The 20,774-nt window shown below is 35.4% G+C and overlaps 1 protein-coding gene across 4 annotated transcripts in view; it reads right to left on the bottom strand.

Moving 5' to 3' along the window:
* The window catches only part of LOC149250454 (SH2 domain-containing protein A-like), a 241,259-nt gene extending 236,727 nt beyond the window's left edge, over positions 1-4,532 (bottom strand). For 2 of the 4 annotated variants that reach the window (XR_016266830.1, XM_089459094.1), the window contains exons 1-3: positions 4,324-4,531; positions 3,432-3,713; positions 3,121-3,315 (exon numbers count right to left, since the gene is read on the bottom strand). Coding sequence is in view for 1 of the 4 variants with exons in the window: in XM_089459094.1 (XP_089315220.1) it covers positions 3,121-3,315; positions 3,432-3,713; positions 4,324-4,344 (498 nt within the window). In the remaining 3 variants the exon portion in view is untranslated. Of the gene's footprint in view, positions 1-3,120; positions 3,316-3,431; positions 3,714-4,288 lie in introns of all 4 variants that reach the window. The other 2 variants (XR_016266831.1, XR_016266832.1) reach the window with 2 other exon arrangements.
* Positions 4,533-20,774: the final 16,242 nt, after the last annotated feature.

Genomic DNA, 20,774 nt, shown 5'->3' with positions numbered 1-20,774 from the left:
AAATCCCTCTGCAAACTCCTCCAAAATGTTGGATTTACCTATGCTATCCAACTCCTAACTACCCGGATGGCTCTTGGCCAAGATCAGTTGCTCCCCAAGTCACCACGAATTGCTGTTGGATGGCCTCTGCACTGTCCCTCTGCTCAGAAATGCAGACTGACTAATGGTCCAGCTAGCTGCAAACTCCAGTGAAAATGCCTACACTATGTTGCTTCCTCAGCTCCTGGATCTCCCATCAAGCAATGAATCCCCTGCTGGTGTTCAACTCCTGCGTGTTTTCTGGCTTCCTAAGAATACACAGTTCCCTCTCTGCATTGTTGATTGAAGTGTGTGGCTGTCCCTAACTCCCTGAAACTCCTGTAGAACAGCCTCCCTAGAGCGGACATGGATGGTCCCCCGAAGTAGAGGTTGAATCTCCCGCGTGAGAGATTCGTGGCTAAACAGTCGGTAGACTTGCTAAACAGCAAAGCGTACAAGTGAGTGTTTGTTTGCAAATGTAGAAGATAGTCCAAAATGAGAGCTGATCCCTCATATTCCCTTGGGCCTTCTTAGCACCTCCATCCACCCATTCGATTTCCGTCCAAGCACATGTTCGAATTCCCCCATGTGGGTGGCCCCCACATCCCACTAGCTGCTAAATAAAGTCGAATTTGCCCCAAAGTTCCTAAGTCGAAATGTGGGGTCCTCCTCCTAAGTCAAAATTATGCCAAAAATGTGTAGCTGCACCCTGTGACTAATGTTTGTGAGAAGGGACATGACATGTTCATTATGGTTTGTGAGTTTTATTTCGTTTTTCTCTATTTTCCATATTTTATCTATTGCGTGTATAAGCATAACACAGTAATTAACAAGTCCAGAAAACTAAAAAAAAATTGAACCTCATAGTGTAGATTTTGGAGTTTCAAATATATTTTAGTGTTGTGACGAACTGTCCAGTGGAATATCCACAGGAGTTCAGAAATCAAAAACTTATCATCTTTTTAATATAAAAAAATAGAATTTAGGTTCAAATGTTAAAATGGCAGTATTGACTTTTGAAAGAACAATACAATTCCTTTTCACTTGCAATATTTTACAGATATAAAAGAGCTGATATCCTTAACCCAGAACTGTAGAGTGTCTCACATCACAAAAAGAGAAATAAGTGAGATAAACTAGAAACTGGTTTTCATATATGAAAAAGTAGGACAGCTCACAGGATCTTTAACAAGGTTCAACTAGACAACCTTGGTTAGGACTCGGGAGCTACAAGCTTACCAAAAAGCGCTAAGGTGAGCTGAATAGGTTTATTTTTAAGATGTTTTAATTGGAGATGATTGTTGTACTAGTGCTCATCTCACATAAAAAGAAACAGAATGGGGGGAGTGTAGTTCTGTTGACAATCCAAACTGGTATATCCATTTTAGCATCCCCCAGATCTTTCTTGCAATAGGGTTTACAATAACCCCACTCCCAGAGGTATTGAGAGAGATACACAGACCATTTGTAACCTATTTCAAGCACAAGATATCCTGAGGCCAAGCAATTCCTTTCCTTTCCTTTTCCCAAATGAAGTGTTACAGAGAGAAAGCAAGTGCAATATACTGGCGTATGGGACCCAAGATAGCAAGGCCCTTCCTAGCATTCCTTATCAGGTCCTTATTAGTATTCCGTCTAGGGATAACTGCATTCCCTCCCTCAGGAAAAAAAAAACTGTATTCCCTCTGAGGATAAGTCTGAGATGCTAAGTAAGTGAAGCCCAAAGCCTCTAGTTTGTTTATATATTATATTTCACGAGAAAGCCTCTACATGCAAGATAGACAAGAGGATAGTTCATGTAGCACAACAAACAGTAAAGGGCCAGGCAAAGAAACCTAGAGGGGCTCAAAAAAAATAGTCTCACACATGCCTACCTTCTTTTCATAAACAGACTGTACTAAGGTATTACAAGAGCAAAGCATCAAAATTGACTTGCACTGCTCCATTGCTTGCTAACTGAACTTAGAATAGTATGTCAAGAAATTATCTCCCTAGGGAAGGAAATGGCTTTCTTGAGTATCTTTTAGAAAATGAATATTCTTAACCCCCCTTGTAGAAATTTTTCTAAGTCATGGAGGCCCTTTGTGTTATCCTTTAGGCCTTGTTGGTAAGTTTGTACATCCAAGAACAATTCAAGAACCGGATAAGCAGAAGTCAATGGCTGGTATGTCAACATGATTAGGGATTGGAATTATCTCCCCGTGGAAGGGAATGGCATTTTTTATTATGTTTTAGATAAATGACTATTCTCGGTCGTCCTTGTACATATTTCTCTAAGTCATGAAAGCCCTTTATGTCATCCACTAGGCCTCGTTGGTAAACTTCATGCATCCAGGAACAACTCAAGAATTGCATAATGAGAAGTCAAAAGCTGGTATATAAACATGATTAGGGATTGTAAATGACTTTAGCTATGTTGCACGAAACTTCTAGGAACCTGGCGTTTCGGGACGTACCTGTACCCGAAACTCCGAAACTCCGCTGAAATTTGACCATCATGTAATCAACTATGAGAGTTAATATAGATTTGGTTTTCCTTCTAAATTGTCATCCATGGGTCTTATTCTTTTTTTTTCCTTGCATGATAATGCGTTATTCACTTATTTATAAATTTATTTTTATATACATAAACAAATATGACGTTCGGCCAACGTTTCCATTTTTGGGAGTTGATGTTTCTAAACGTACCCGTTTCGGAAACTCCAAAACGTTTTGGCGCTTAATGCAACTTGGGACTTTAGTAATGGAGCTTTTACAAGTACGCTCTTGACTGTTTTAAATTCTCTGAAGTGTGATATCTAATCTTCATAATACTCAAACAGTTAATTATATGCTGCATTGTTATTCTCTACCATCTGCGGTGGAGACCATTTTCAAAAATCAAAAAAGAAAAACATTGAACATTCCAATGTCATTTATATTTATCACTGGAAGCCTGTATACAGTCTCGTGACAAGTGCTTACAATAAATATTTCATTCATATTCTACAAATATAGTATAAACTCAAAAAAAATATCTGTTTCAATTTGAGAAATAATGCAAAACCATTCTTCTATGTTACAGAAGCAAATATACTGTAAAAAAAAATAATGCCAACTAACCTCACATCCAACATGGACCCACTTCTCTAAGGGGCATGCTTGTTCAGCAGTGACAGAGTACTCATCAATAGATGCAGCAAGAGTAGCATCGAGGACTAGTTTATTAGAAGCCAAAGACAAAGCAGGAAAGAGTGACAATTTCCTGTCACCATCCAATGTAAGAAAAGGGGCAGCGGCTTCAGCATTCGGATGAACCTGAAAATCAAGGCTCGAGATGATTTTAGCTAAAAGGCTCCTTTTTTTCACAAAGTTTATATCGAGATGTAGGATATCAGCCATTTGGTATTGAGCAAAAAAAAAAGACTATTTACCTGGCAAATAACATTGCCCCCTTTTCTACTTTTGAGCAGGTAAATCCACAAGCACAGAGTGAAGCTTCCATCATCATTTGTAACATTTTTTGTTAAACTCACAAATAGCCTGTCCAATGTCAGATAATCATCATCTCCGAATATCGGTCCGGTCTTGCATCCAGCCTTATTTGCCATCCAGAGTCCCGATATGGTCCTTGCACCTAGTTTTCCAATATTAAATTGAATCGAAACCAACTTCAAACTGCAGAGAGGGCTGTAGGCCTGTAGGCCTAAATAAACCTGATAACATGCCGCAACAGCCCATCAACAGAATAAGAACTCTCTGCGACTACCAAAGAAGAGAACCCTCTGATAGTCATCTAGAAACACTTAGAACATCATACGAATTATGAGAAACACTGTAATATGCAATGGAATTGAATCGGAGCTAGACTGGAAACTATGAATTTGCATTCTACTGACAAACACAGGTGGATTACTTCGTCGAAATGAGATCATGAGCTAAGGGAACTTTGCAATACAAACATCGAATTGAGATGGGGAACAGACTGAGTATTACATAAACTCTATTTGATTGATAAACCCGGATGGATTCCTTCACCTGGATGAAAAACTCAATGACCAAGAACAACATTTAATAGCTTAAATGACTCCACGGAATGCCCAAGTGGATTTCCATTCAATCAGAGCAGAGGAAAACAATGTGCCACGAAAAAAATCATGCAATCATCAGTTCAAACAAAGATGATACCAGCTGGGAGTTCAAACAGTTAAAACGGAATGAAATCAGACAGTTAAAACAGAACGAAATCAGACCCACATAATCTGACCAAAATCAATCGAAAAAACAGTACCAGAATCAAAATTTGGCTCTGAAACAAGCTCTTGCCTCACGTATTGCAGCCTGCATTGAAAGGTCGGATTGAAGAAGGCATCAATGGATGAGCTCCGGAACAGGTAGTGAAGAACCTGGGCACCATAATATATAAATGAATGAAGAGCAAAAAAAACTAGAAATCTGCAGTGAGTTGGCCTTTGCTGAGGAGGAGATGTCCGGTTAGAGGGACAGGCACTACATGTTATGATTGTATGTATGTATTTAGATCCCTCGTGGAATATTGATCACATGATAATGTACATCGCTAGAATTGGCTCTCCGCCAGATTTAGCCGTGGCTAAGTACACGTGTTGTTATGGCCATGTGGGATGTCGGTTGGCGGTTTGCCATCAGGAAGGAACGGGAGTTACAAGGATGGAATGGATGTATGTAATTCCGTTCGGACATGGGGTTGAAACTTGATGACGGAATGAAGAGTAACGGAAGGGAGGCGTTGACGACGGAGCAGAAGTCGGTGATTTGGGTGTTTTTTCGAGTGAAGGAGGTTGGCAAAGTGTAACGCCGTTACTGCTACTAGTATGTGCTTAACCTTTTGTTTCTAACGCTCTCTACGCCTCTTCTTTCTCTCCTTAGGCGGACGATGCCGTTTCATTTTCCATCTATTATTTCTTTTTTTATATCTGAAATTTATATTTTTAATATAAAAATAAACAATATTTCATATTATAAGAAACATCAACATAAATGTCAAAGATCTTAGCTTAAGTTTTTTTATATCTGAAATTTATAATTTTAATATAAAAATAAACAATATTTCGAACTATCAACATAAATGCCAAAGTATCTTAACTTAAGTGATTTGGAAAAAATTTTGTTGTCTTTAGTTGCATGGGTTCAAGTCTTGAAAAATAGCTGCATGAGTTTAAGTTTTGAAAAATATGTTATAACCGGTTTACAAAAAATTGTATTTCATGTAAAAGTGGTAGAAGACATGTTTTAATCGGCCCATTAACATTTATGAAAAAGTATATAATGTAAAAGTGGTAGTTGATAAGGGGGAGTAAAAGTGTAAAAGTGGTAGTTGATAAGGGGGAGTAAAAGTGTAAAAGTGGTAGTTGATAAGGGGGAGTAAAAGTGATAGTGCATTTAATTATTTAAAATATAAAAACTCAAATTCAAAATCAAAATCAACATAAATTTATTTTTATTTTGAATTTGCTCGTCTAGTTGCATGGAATCAAATCTTCCAAGACAAGTTATAACCTACCCATTAGTGGTATTATGAAAAAAGTTGTATTTTAGGGAAAAGTGGTAGAAGGCATGTTGTAATTGACCTATTAGTAGCATTTATGAAAAAATTGTATATGTTGTAAAAGTGACAATTGATCTATTACTAACACTCTAGGATTCTTATTATTTAGAAAATAAAAATTCAAAATCAAAATCAACATAAATTTATCTGAATTTTGAATCTATCAAGCATTAAGAGGAATTAAATCTCTCAAAATAAAAAATTCTTTTTAATACAAATTTGAGTAAAAAATATTATCTCCATAAATTTGACAATGTTGTTATATTTAAATTTCGCATCCGTATATATGAATATAAGAATCAACATAAATTTATCGTTATTTTAGATCTATTAAGCACTAAGAAGAATTAAATTTTTCAAAATAAAATCTCTTTTTAATACAAATTTAAGTAAAAAAAGTTTAATCTTGATAATAAAAAAATTGTAAGCTTGATGGGACTACATCTTCATCATGTCCAATATTTCACCCGATTGAGCACCGATTATTGTCTATCCAAGACCCCTTGGACTACATCTCAATAAATTTGATTATATTGTTATATTTAAATTTTACATCTTTTTATATGAAAATATTCTCTATTTTTTATTAAAATTCTAAATAATGACCCGTTGGACTATATCTCAATAAATTTGATTATGTTGTTATAATTAAATTTTACATATTTTTATATGGAAATATTCTCTATTTTTTATTAAAATTCTAAATAGTACAAATAATTTGCAGTAAAAATTGAAAAGTGTAGACTTAGAAGGAATTAGAGAGTTGAGGGAGCGGGCAAGGAGGCTGAACCCTATCCACCTCTGCTCCTTGTTCGAGCCTCTCGAATGCTTCTTGATCTGGTCTCTAGTGGCTCGCTATTCCGTCGTTGCACGATGGCGGAGTAGTTGGTTCTAGTATCTGCCTGCGATTCAAGGGAGAATTTGAGGGAGTGGGGGTGAGGTGGTTGCCCTAGCCGACTCCACCCCTGGTTTGTGCCTTTTCCTTCTCTTTTACAGGTCTCCTAGACTTCCTTATGATGTCGTCGTTGTATCTTGGATGCGTTTGCGCGTTTTGTCTACGAGGGTTGGTGTCGAGGTTTGCGGTTCATGATCCGGACGGTGCGACCTTCTCTGGTGCTATGTAACTGGCAACTGGCTTGCATTGTGGGATTATGCCTTGTTTCTTGTTGCCCTATTTTTTTAGGGCTTTTTATTTAAGGTTTCTGGGCGGCCTGTGCCCTGGATATATTCTGGTTTTTGGTAGTTTTCCATGGTTGCGTGTATCTGTGTCACAGGTTGTTGGCCCGCATTTTGTTTGCCTCTGTGGGGTTTTTGGCCCCTGTTTTACTGGGGTTTTCTACCTATATTTTGTTAAATTTTTGAAGCCTGCTTTTCAAGCTTTTAACGGAGGCTCCTTTTTGGAGTTTACATTGTAAGTGGCTTATGCCCATTTTTATGCATCTACAGCATGTAAGCATCAATGAAAATTACGGTTTTTCCATGTGAAAAAAAATTGGCAGTAAAATTCAAAATCACCATAAATTTATCTTTCAAAATGCAATTCTTTTTTTAATACAAATTCAACATATTGTTATATATAAATTTCACATATTTATATAAAAATATTCTCATCTTTTATTAAAATTCTAATAGTATATATAATTACATATAAATTTCACATTTTTATATAGAAATATTCTTATTTTTATTAAAATCCTAATAGTACATATAAAGTATAGTAAGCTTTTTTAATAATTCTTTTAATTGAATTTTTTAATTATATATATATATATATATATATATATATATTATAAAAATAGTGTAAATATGAAATTTTTATATTTTTATTAATTAAATTTACATCTGAAATTATGAAACAGTATAATTATGAATATAAATTATCATTATTTTAATTTATATGATAAAATAAATCTTAATTTATAACTATTATTTATATTTTATATTTCTATATATAAAATATTTTTTATTTTAATTTTATATTTATTAACTTAATTTAAATACAATTTTGAAATACTATAATTATAAATATGAATTATTATTATTTAAAGTATTTTTAATATAATATATATATTATTTATTTAAAATAATAAACTTACAATACAAAAAAAATCTATTATTTATAAAAATATTTTTTTTAATTAAATTGATCTTATGATTTTATTTATTATTTTTATTTTAATATTTTATCATAACCTTTTATCTAATTTTCGCTACAATATCTTCTCCATATTAAACTGAAATACCTTTTAATACTTAAAAAACAATTTCAAAAATACATTTTAAATTTTATTATAATTTGAATGAAAAAAAAAAAGAGTAAAAACACTTTATATATCACTATAAATTAGATGCGCATATATACTAGCAATTGTCCCAAAAGGTGCAAAGAGAGGCCAATAGAAATGTTAAATTGAAAGAATTGTATTTTGGTTCAAAATAATAAATATTATAATAATTCAATCATTCAAACTAAACCTAGTCAATAAATTGCCCAAAATAAAATAAATCCTTAATCAAAATTATACAAATTATTATTCTTCATTTCTCTCAATTATTTATATAATAAAATCCAATCAATCATTCAAAATTGCGCTGCTCAATTTCGCATGTTTTCCAAACATCAGAGGGCCCGACTTTGACTGGGAATCTTTAATTGACACTAGACAGTACGAAAACCTCTTGGGTGTTGATGGAGGGAGCTGTGAAATTAACAACACGGGACCTCGTCCGAAGCCCACAATCTCGGCTGCTTGTGTGAAGGCGATGCCTTCACTGCTAGCATTGCATCCAAAGGCAATATGCATGATTGATTGATTCTGTCCAGATTTGGAAATAGCAAATGTGAATGTCTCGTATGAGAGATTCCCCAATGTCGTTGAGTAATTGGCATAGTTGTAATCGAATTCACAGCCTACAACTCCGCAAGAAAAGAATATGGATCCAACTTGTAAAGCATGTTTTGGCATGGAAGCTTGTTGTTTGTGGAAGAATGCTTCGGATTGAATATTGGAGTCCGCTGTTTATAGCAATCAACACAGGGCTGGCACTGCGTCCATATCAGGTCGCTTCCAATATCAAGAATCGCATAATAGGGTAAAGTTGGCGTACCTATTGCCAGTTTCAAGAGGAATTCTCTGTTCCCTCTAATTACAGGCGCTCCACCTGCTCTCTGCACCAATTGCCTGCTTCGATAGATTTCCCTTTGGATGCGCTCAGCATAACTGATATTCCCCGGACTAAATGGGGACATTAGTGAATCTACATGCACCAGATCTGCTCTGAATCCTAACTGCTCTGTATCAGCTACTTTTTTTTCATTTACATAAAACGTATCTGACACAGAAAGCAATAGGATGGCTATGAACAGAGCAGACCCCATGCAGATGTGAAATCTAAATTGCCCTTCCATGGATTTTTAGCTATTCATATACTTCAAAATTGAAACAGTGTAGTGCAGGAGAACAAGCATAAGAGTAACATATATAAAATCTTATAGCGGCATAGAAGGATGTGTGTTTTAGCGAGTTGCAGAAAATATCCAGCTTTATCTCCCTCTGCATGGAGAACCACCAAACAACCAAGGAAACAGCAGCCGCTGTAGATTTTTATATGCGTTTTTCATCTTTGCCATTCTAAATTACATACTATACAGCAAACACGTTTTACTATTTTATGCGTGTTCATAGTTTGCATACTAAATGCATACTACACTGTTTATCTATTCTCACTGTTTATTTCTATATCTCTGAGATTTTCCTAAGGCGAATTTGTCCAAATTAGTAAACCTCAAGTACCATCCAATCCACAAGCTCTCTGTGATGACGCTACTGGAGCTAGGCTCTTTTGGAATATTTTTTGACCATGCTGCAAATCAGTTGTTGCCATTTATATGGTTCACACAATGTTCAGTAAAACTGGTGTGCACAGATGTCAAGCAAGACTATAGCCAGATGTCGAGTAGGAAACCATGCCAGATGTCAATAGGAAAATAAAAGTGTTGACGACTGTATTGATGTATAGGAAGGCCTATCGGCCTAAAAATAACTCACGCCTATATTCTACATTCTATTAAGTTAAAAAATAAAAAAATAAAAAACATTTTATATCATCGCTAAACGTAGTGGAATTTCATTTATTTATAGAGATAATACCTCTCCTTGAAAAGGTAAAATTTAAAAAAGTTATCAATCAAACATCATAGGTATCTTAGGTAGGGTAGTGACCTTTGATCCTATCCATGGAAGAGGGTTCGTTAAGGGCCAATATGCTCAAACTTAACAAAAGAATTACTTCTTAAAGGTAAAATAAAATGATTAAAATCTAAATGGAATAATTGGTGTATAAAGCTTTTAATACATAATGGTTATATGACTCTTAGGTTTCTCATCCATTAATTCCTAACCTATTAAATTATTATAAATGAACTTTTATATATATTACTAATGAAGATAAGTTTTTATATATTTTATTATTAAGATAAATTTATATATTTATTTATTTATATATATATATATATATATATATAATATATAATTATGTTGTAGGTGTGGTCTATATTGTAATTGTGTTTAAGGAATTTTGATTTTTAAATAAATGAGTGGATAAGATTTGATTTTTGTTTTCTTGAGGAAAATTCAAGCAAATCCACCTGAAAGGGAGGGATCACATCCCGTCGATCGAATTAATCAGAACCTAACCCCGAGGTTGTCAAGGATAATTAAACCCATGACCTCTCAATAGTGAGGTGCTTTAGCAACGAGATCTTGACCAATTGAGCTAACCCTCAAAGTTAACAAGATTTGATTTCAAGAGAATATTCTTTGTCTAATGCATCATCCAACGGATGATATGAAAAGTATTTGAACAAGTTTACAGTTTCAAACCCAAGAATAACCTATTAAATTTAAATATGATTTATTTATCCACCTGTTAAGCAGTCATTAACCTGATTGGAATCAAATCGTTTGATTTTGTTTCCGATGTGATCGCAATCAATACCCACTCATGCAAGTGAGGAGAGTTTCGAAACTTCGACCTAACTCTTCAAATTCAAAATGCAATACTTGGGTTTTTGGAATCTAAATATCAAAACTACCGCACGCATTCGATCTATTATGTTTTTATCTGTGTTGATTCCTCCCATCACCGCTTTAATCATTTCATCTAAAATGAAAACAATCACTTCATCACCAAAGAAGTACATGAGATCGGCACAATGAATTTCTTCAACAAAACAATGTAAATATATCTAATTCACAATGCAATTGAAGAATTAAGTTATGTAGCACCATAGCTTGATCAGATGAGACGACCATATACCATGGGCACTGACCAGGTTGGAATTTCGAAAACAGTTAACGTATTAAAAATGGGAGGGGTAGTTTTAGTTATGTAATTATTTGAATGTAACAAATTGTTTGTTTCTTCTCGGCAAACAGGGATCATATTAATGAACAAAATGGGTGAGCAATGAGTACATTTGAAAGGACATTTTATCTGTTAAATTGCAACACCTGGATGATATGATTTTAAGTATAACATGGAACCACCACACATAGAGTATGATGTTCGTTTTTCTGGTGTTCCTTATGGCATGGTTAGGATGGACTTTTACAGTTGGAGGTAGACAGGTCACAGGTGTAGGTTTACATCATCAACGGTCTAGGGGCTTTTGGAGATGTTTCGTGGGGTTTTAGGAGTTTCTATGGGATCTAATGGCATTTGCTTGGCATGTTCCACCATCTGCACATCTTGCCTTTCGTTCTGTTGCATTCCAACAACTCTCGAAAAATAGGGTTATTATTGGGCCTAACCCAATTAATTACACTTAAGGTGGCATTCTGAGAGGAATACTTGACGGAACACCTTAGTGTAATAAACCCTTGGAACCGGAACGAGAAGATCTAAAATATGGGATGGTTAGAAGTGATTTTCAGTAACTTGAGGAGGCAAGGTGGCTAATTTACCCTTTTCCCACATTAAAAAGAATATTTTAATTAAGATAAAAAGAGGTAATAGTGTTCCATGATTAAAATAATGATAAAATAGGAGGTTCTAGAGGGGTCCATTAGATTTATAAAAAGAGGAGGAGGAGGCCATTAGGGGACATCTTGGATTGTTCCTATTTTCTATTGATGAGGTTTGGAGAACCTAGTTCCCAACTTCTAAGCTCGAGGATGGAAACCCTTGGGTGTGCTAGTGGGTGTTGGATGAAAGCCCGACACTCTTGAGGAGATTTCACTCAGAAATATAACAGTGCTTCATTGGTGTTTTGGAGAGAGCAGGTTTGCTGCAGTCTTCTCGTCGGATCATCTACATCATTGCAAGGGTCATTCATCATTTGGGTCAGAGATCTTTTTTCTGGGTTTACTCTACTTGCTCAGTAAGCTCAGGTTCCATTATTCCTCATGTTGATGTACTTTTTCTAGTGGATTAATAAAATGACTCAGTGATTTTATTGGCATCTATTTTTGTATCAATTTGTTTGTTGTGTGTTTATTTGCTATTATTTTGTTGTTCGAGTTCATTTCTGGTATCTACAGTTAAAATTTCTATTAGGGATATTACACAGAGCCTTTTATACTGAAACACGTGGAAGAAGGTATGCATAATCCTTGATCCATGCAAAGAGATATGTAGAATTAGCTAATGCCTACAACATACATGTCATTATACATTCAAATAAGTTGACACCTATGGTGTATATCACCCACATTTATTAATGTGGTTGTGCTAGTTTTAGAATCATTTCATTCTCTAGTGTGTATTAAAAGTCGTAAGAAAGATGAATATTAATGTAAATCAATTTATGTGAGAGGGATTTCTAACATTATAGATATAATACAAATAAAACTATAAGACCAAGTGGACAAAAAAAATCATGGTATTGAAATTGTTAATCATGTTAGTGTTGGAGCAAGGGAGGATGCTATCACATAAGCTCGGGGGCTTACATATCAAAGCCACCTTTAAGATTGGCAAGGCTTTTAGTGTGAATGGTGCATTATAAACCCATACTTTATACCATTTTTATGCTTATGGTATTATTCAAAAGGACACAATAAAAAGGATTAAGCTATCTTAGATTAAGACCTAAGCTACTTCCAATATTGTACAATGTTTCCTTCGTTGAGGGAAAGGTGGGCCCAACTAACTTTATTGTTAGTCATAAAGACACCCATTTAATAGATATGATCCAATTTGGCACTACATATTTGATTTGGTGTAAGCTCTACAACCTATATTATTAGCTAAAGAAATCCATAGTCCTCCAACAATTAGCATGGAGGCCTAATCTCACCTAACCTATAAACATGATTTTATGGGACCTTCATAATGTTCCATATATTGCAATGAATCAAAGGTTATTGTCCATATTTTTATTCATTTCCTTTGGGTTTACGCTCAATATAAGTGGAGTTGGTTAGCAATCAAGCTTGTCACTTTTAATCCAACATGATGTACCTTTTACCCTTCTTTCCCTATCGCTAAGAGGAATTTCAACTTATGATTTAGGATGATATTGTGGACCTCATGTTGAGGTTTATCCCATAGACTATTTGACTTGAATGGAACCAGAGGATTTTCAATGGTCAAATAAACATACTTATGTTTTTTCAAAGAGAAATCCTTGAAAATGTTAAAGATCCCATTCTTTCAAAGAAATAAAAACTAGATGTTTTGGGCATTCGAGAAGACCAATCAATATTAGTTTTTTGCTAGTCTTTTGGGAGATGGATGTATAATATGTTTTTTGTGTACATGATTATCCATCTAAATTCTTTCATCCCCGTAGCATGGGAGCATGCTAATAATCCTTTTGTTAAGTTGAATTTTGATGGTGCTTAGAAAGGAAATCTAGGGTATGTAGGATTAGGACGTATTATAATGTATGTCACTAAACATATAATTGATAGCTTGTGATGCTAGGAACATAGGACACTTTGCTAGTAATGAAGTGATGGTGCACCATCAATTTTGTCTTATTATTTGAGCCTGGTATTTGTTTATAGATGACCTAGTTTATTGACTTGTACTTTGATGATGAAACCAAACCTCTTTATTATTTGATTGACTTTAAGTGATCATTTGGAATGGCCTCATTTAGATGTTTTTATAATAAACATACATGAACTAAAAATAGACTGATATGAAAATGGCATTGGTTTTTTTCTTTTGTTGGCTTGACTCGTGGAAGATTTGAACCTTGAATCTCATGGTTCACATAATACTTCATGACACAATGATTTCCAGTTGAGTTTCCCCTCGTGGGCCTATGACAATGGCATTGTTGATTAATATGATTATGCACTTTGAAATAAAAATCTTGGATACATTAACTTGCAGATGCCACTAATGTTTTTCCTAGTTCAATAGGAAACCACAAATATATTGACACAAGAATGTGTAAACATTATATTAGACTCCAAATTGAGTCAAGGTATTATAATATGTAAATTGTTAATGTTATGCTTTGATGTTGATTGTGGAATTATTTGATGCATTGATTTTCATGTGTGTAGGCATGAGGAACATGCTTGTTGATCCACATATGGGTAATGGGGTTGTATGGAAGTCAACAGGATATATTAGGAGATGAGGAACAACATTCATATTCCCACCTATTAGCACTCATTTATGTGACCTTGGTTAAAAATCTAGTGATGATTTTTCTGAGAGGTTACATGTTGTCATGATGATAGGCTACAAATTCGATCACTTGGAAGATTTAGTTGAGGGGCACACAATAAGGTGAGAAATTTATTCCTCTAGGGCTATTAGACTCTAAACAAGAGCAACAAAGTGTGAGTTAGTGGAATATCAGTATTTGCACCTTTCCCCCAACATGAAAGAAGGGATTGCATAAACATGGCATCCTTCGTATTTACTGAAAGGTAACCCTTGAAAACCATGAAGAGGCATTGCATGCTCTGTATTGGGTATAAATTGTAAGTGTACATTAAAAGAAGTTTTTTTTGGTAAGTTAGTGTAGTTCTATATTAATATTTACAACAACAAAAAAGAAAAGCGTTACAATCATGGGTATCTAAGGTTTTCCAAAGTGAAAACCAAACCTAAGATAGCATTCTAAAACCATAACTAGATTGCTTATAGCATTCCATCTACATATACTATGTCCAAGGAGGTTTAGAACCTCCATTGAAACTATATAAAGTAAAAAGGAAACATAGAAAACAAATAAAACCTGCAAACCAAATAACAAACAACATGTCTAGCAAGGAGGAGATTGAGATGTGCTTAGTTGACTGGAAATTTATTGCTCCTTGGCTTTGTCTTTCCTCTCATACTGAAATCTTCTCATCTAGAATGATTGGGTTGGATTTGCTTCCTAGGGAGATTTGGATGCCAACAACCTCCATGGTTTATTCTTCATTCCCTGGTTAACGGGCAAGCTAAGCCCAAACACCACCCTACATAACAAAGTAAATTTAGCTTCTAATCACCAAATTTGGTCCAAGGACTATTCCAACTTGTTCTCTTTTCCTTCCATGGATAAGGCAAAGAGAGTTTTGGCTAGCTATTAAAAACATGTTTTGTTAAAAATATTGGTATTCGTTCAGTAACAAAAGCCTAAGTTAGACATCTAGTATTGAAATTCCTTTTTAATTTGATGCTTGGGAGTCTTAAATAATTTTTGGATAGCCAGGTTCACAAGCCCTTCCACCCTTTTCTGATTTTTTGGAGAAGTTCCCAGGCTAAATGGCTTGTTAGCATGGTTAGTAACCCTCTTTCCTCTATTCTGATGTTACAATGAGCTAGTTGTCCCTAGGGGGGAGGCTTGTAAGCCTTCTTTTTCCTAGCACCATGATTGTTGGACTCTAAAAAGTCCATGGCTCTTTTTTCCTCCATTGATGGCAAGAAAGACAGGACATGGGAAAATGAAAACCATAAAAGAAAGCATTTCTGCAAATTGAACACAAATGATTATTGTGATTGGAACCCCCCTAATTTTGGACCACCCCAAAGGGAGGAAACTTTCCAACCGGGCCTGAAAAAGAGAGAGGACACAATAGAGGGAAGCCAAGAGCAGCTTAGATGATTCCAGTCACTAGGAACCAAGTACTAAACCTAGAGCAACACCTACAATTTATCTATATCTTGAGTTTGTGTAGAAAAGAAAGCACAAGAAGGCTTAGAGCCCAAGAGCACTGCAAGGGAGCCAAGCTAATGTACTATAAGGCTAGAAAGAAAACATTGAGAGAAGCATGGGTTGGAGATACCAAAATAGAGTGGTAGAGCTATCTCAATGACGATCGAAGGACTAAGCTCCCCTAAGGAGTAATTAGCCCACCAAAGCTTAAACTCATATGAAGGTTGACGCCACTAGAATACATAATAACAACCTTATAGATAATTGGTCATGTTATCGCTAAAATTAACAGGGTTGAAAAGTTTCAACCAAGCTTGCTAAAAGGAAAACACTATTAGGAACACATCCACTTTCGCCTCAGTGTATTCCTCTTGTTTTATGCTAAATCCCAAGGAACACCAAGGGTGGTATCCCTATAAACACAAAGTCAACCAAAAGTTAAAGTAGACCAATGCCTAAGTACACATATATGGAAGAGGTAGGAGTTAATTTAATTAAAAAAAATTGTCTCATAAAATATGTAACAACATAACTACATTGCAAACCAACAAAGAAAATGCTCAATATATCAATGAAATAACCTTGGAAAGTACCACAAATTGAGTATTGACACTTTTTACCGCAATAGGAAATGATTTGGAATTATTACACGTGATTTATGTGGATGTAAGAAGGAGATATATGTTTTTTTCAAACCCATAATTTTTGCAATTTTGAAGATTTCACCAAGACAACAAACAAAAGGCCACTTTAGGGGCCCGAAACTAGCTCATGGTGGACCTGAAACTCAAATAACTTGGTTGGAAATGTTATTACAAGGAAAATCCTTTCCAATGGGCATAAGAGCACCAAATTTTGATAATTAGTTGAAAATATATTCAATATACAAGTTAACTACTCAGAAAATGGCCCTCAACCATGAGGGTTGAAAATTGACTTAATCCAAACGAGTGTTTAGACCTGCAAATTACTTTGAACGACTAATGTATGATCTAAAAGAAATGAATAATCAAATGAAAACCCCTTTAAATCAATTATACATGATACAAGATGATTATGCTTGAGTTTCAATATCCCAAGGCAAGGGTTTGCCTCTAACTGGCTCCAAATGCTGCAAATAATTTCGAGAACCTGTAATAACACTTGAAAATAATGTTAGAACAATGAAAGTCCACAGTTACCATCACACCTGCAGTTCACCGAAAGCCAAAACCTACCCGCCTTCTATCTTTGATCTTTATGCTCGCCTATTGATACCTTTTACCTTTGACTGGCACAAACTTGGGTAACATCGATATGTTCGTAAGGTAACAGCTTGTTTCAATCCCTTCTGGTGCGATTTTCCTATTTCTAATGATGATGATGGTGGTGCAGCTCCAGAGTAGAGCTCTTCTGTCAGGCTCAAGACGCTTGTAGGCATCCTTTGCCATATCTTCCTGTCATAGATGTCATTATTCTTACCTTACGTCGATTTCACTTGCCTACTCCAGCTCCTATGAGAGATGTTTTATTCACTAAAGCTGATAAAAATCGTTACTTAGGACAATGCATATGTAGAAAGACTTTTCTTTTGTCCTTACTCGTAGTAGTTATTAACTAAATTATTATATGGTACATATAGTCGCACGTAACCACATCATGGTTGAAATCCACTCTGTGTCGTTAGGCGTGGATTTCGCAACACAACATCCATTAGGTGTGGAGCCAGTCCATCTTGATCTTGACCTATGAACTCATTTTTCCTTCTTATTGGCATGCTTCCTATCCTTCTTTCTCCTGACGCAGCTTTTCCTACTCTTATGGGACCTTTCGCAGGGGCATTTGGCCTTTCCGTACTTGTGGTTTTGAGGGGATTGGACTTGATTAGGGTCGATGCAATCTTGCCTACCGTCATGGTGGAATGGGGCGAAGTGTTAGGGTTCTAAGGGTTGTTGGTATTGGTAAGGTATCTATCTGTAGTACATGTATACCTAGCTTATGCTAGGAATGTGTAGTGCACGACCACATAAACTGCAAGAATTTTTTGTGCGATGGGTGCACGCAAATAGAAGGAAGGTGCCCATGCTTAGTAGGAGAAATGTAAGGGCTTTCCTGCAGTTAAGGACGTCGAGAACTTAGGGATGGTGGCAAGGGAGGAAGGGCTTACCCTATCCGCTATCAATCTATCTCCAGCTAACAAAATTACCTCCTCATAGTAAAGGTCTTGAAAGGTCAACCTAGTAAGGTTCTTATAAATGAACCCTTCTAACCCAATATAAGGCAAAAAAAAGGGGGTAGTATAGCCTAAGGCCTTTTGGGGCCTCCCAAAATATAAATTTATTATGGACTATCCAATGAAGATAATAAATTAAGGTGAATTAAACCACTACTAGTGAAGAAATTCATTATTGAAATGTGTTTTTATATTTTCTTGTATTAAAATTTTGGATTTATTGGAATATATAATTTTTGAAGGTTTTTTTAATATTTAATTATAAATATAAATTTACAAAGTCTATATATATATATATATATATATATATATATATATATATATATATATCGCAAAGAGTTTTGATTATAAATCGTTGGAAATAGGGTATGATCCCTTTTCCACAAGAGTCAAGGATAGGGAATTATGTCCACTCTTAGATTTGGTATCACAATGCTTGAGGTCTTGATACTAGGTGGAACACCAAAGATACGACCCTATAATTGATAAGAAATGGAACAAAAATTCTACTAGGAGGGCTTCTTATGGAACGAATCCTCCAACCGTGAAATCAACAATTATACAAGATAAGGTTACTTACTCTCAAGGGGAATGCTAAACATATCCCAAAAGATAACAACAATACCTTTTATGAATTAAGAGAATGGTGTGAGATAATCGTAGACCTTCCTCTGTCAAGCCTTTGTGAATCAATTTCTTTATCCTTGTGGTAACTCTAAGATGCTCCACAAATTGCCTTTGAATATTTTAGATCAAGCAAGTAAGAGAATAAAATTTACATGTAAACCCTTTTGTCTCATGAAAATTTTCAAATTTTGGTAAATCTTAAAAAATTCACAACCATTTTCCAAGGAGGACCTTAATTAATAATTAAGGCTCTTGAAATTGCTCCTTGGTCTGCCACAAAATAAGTGACTTTCCATCCATAAAATGGTAAAAGGTTTAGTTCAAACTTATTTTTTTCCAAAATACATTTAGTAAAACCCCAATACGGGCAAAAATGCTACATCAATGTGGCCAAGAGGGGTCGTTTTTACCCTAGATGACAAAACATTCCACTTGTGATTGCATGGAAATGTTTTTTGAATTTTTCTACGTCATTTGGTACTCCAACAACTTTATTTGACCATGTAGAAGGCTCGGCTAGGATAAAGGTGGATGAATCCTTAAAAAATAACTTAAATAATGCTTATTATCCTTCAAGATATGTATTAAATGAAGGTGTGTGCCTATACTATAAGTCAAATAATTTCCATGACGCATGGGAATGACTTCTCAAGTCAAAAATTTGGACATAAAATCCTTAATAAATAAATTGATGTCAAACATAAAAGCAATAAATTTGCCTTGATGATGCAACATTCCCTTAGATTCTATCTTGATTTGGCTTGGAAACTTTTTAGGAATTATTAGAACCTTGAATGATGTGCTGACTTTGGTTATTTTCCTTGAATGATGGATCAATATTTATCTTATGGTAAAAAACCACCACCAACTACATTACTTGTTGAAGAACACTTGAAATTTGAATTAATTTTGGCTTGATAAGGTTTGAATTATCCCTTGGGGGCTTAACTACTTCCATAATAATTAAAGTGTTTTACTTTACTTGCTTAATTCACCTCTGAGGAGGCTAGACCTCCTCCTTTGGTCCAATAATTGCCATGGCTACCATTTCTCGAGAGAAAATTATTCAATTTGACATTTGATTTAACTTTGCTTTGCTTGATTTAGCCCTTGGGGCCTAGTTTCTTCATTATTTTTCCAACGCTCACTTAGGAAGGCTTCTTTTGTTTACTTGGAGGGATCAACCTCCATTTATTTCCTTGGAATTCTAGTGGCTAGACTGATTTGGAGTGCTTTGACCTCTTCTTATGTGAATTTGAGTTGAAATATTGACCTTATAGCCCTTGGGCACTTCAACTTACATCACAAGACTTCAACGTTTAAGTATTTGCATTGATCTTCCCTTAAACTTCATCCAACGACCAAGGAGAAGATGACGTCTTGCCCTATGTGTGGTAATAAGTGCTTGGAAGTTCTGTGATCGCTCTATCTACCTTGAGCATTGCGCTGATTTGGAATGGAGATGATACTTGCTTGACTTTGCTTCTTTTTTCGCCTCATCATTGGTCTTCAAAAATTACTTACTTAGATGCCACATGGAAAGCCCTCTTGATTCAAAAAGAGGGTGCACTATTGTAACTAGATATCTACGAAGGCATTATGACTGCTTTGAAATACAAGTGGTTCATGTTGGCATGGAGAATCAAATGGACACCCTCTTTGCCTCACAAGACATATCATGATTCCTCGGGAGATGCAAATGCATTGGGACCTATGAGACTATCATGATGCAGATCCAAGGCCAAAGGGGAGTGCAAAATACATAAGAGAAACAAGGAACGTGTGAAGTAATGGGGTGGACCAAGATCAAAAAGGATATCGTCAGGGAAAAGTACATATGGTGGTAACCTTACAAGGCTTTATGATGCAAGTGATCCCTCAAAACATGAGTCCTAGTAGTGCCTAATCTATGAAACTGCGCTAACATCCAAGGGCATGAGAATACCCATCAAGGCAAGGAGTTACTGGCTAATAAGGTGAAGTTAGCAGTGCCACAAAGCTATACAGACAATGAATAAAATAGAACCAAGGGTAGGCATGGCCGTCCACACTAGGAGGGATTTGAGAGTCAGTTTCATAAATGAACACAACACCCACATGGATTTATAAATCCATAAGGCACATCCTTTAGGCTTATATGACACGAAGAAAATTTTTTGGAGTACCCTTGCGGAAAGAGGGGTAACATCTGGCCCCAACTATGAGACAATTTCTCTTCTTGGGGGCACTTGAGAACCTTA

The sequence above is a fragment of the Pinus tabuliformis genome, chromosome 7 (assembly GCF_031772625.1).
Source record: "Pinus tabuliformis cultivar Carrire ecotype Pingquan chromosome 7, CPIR1, whole genome shotgun sequence".
NCBI lineage: Eukaryota > Viridiplantae > Streptophyta > Pinopsida > Pinales > Pinaceae > Pinus > Pinus tabuliformis.
This window is presented reverse-complemented; position numbering and strand designations above follow the sequence as displayed.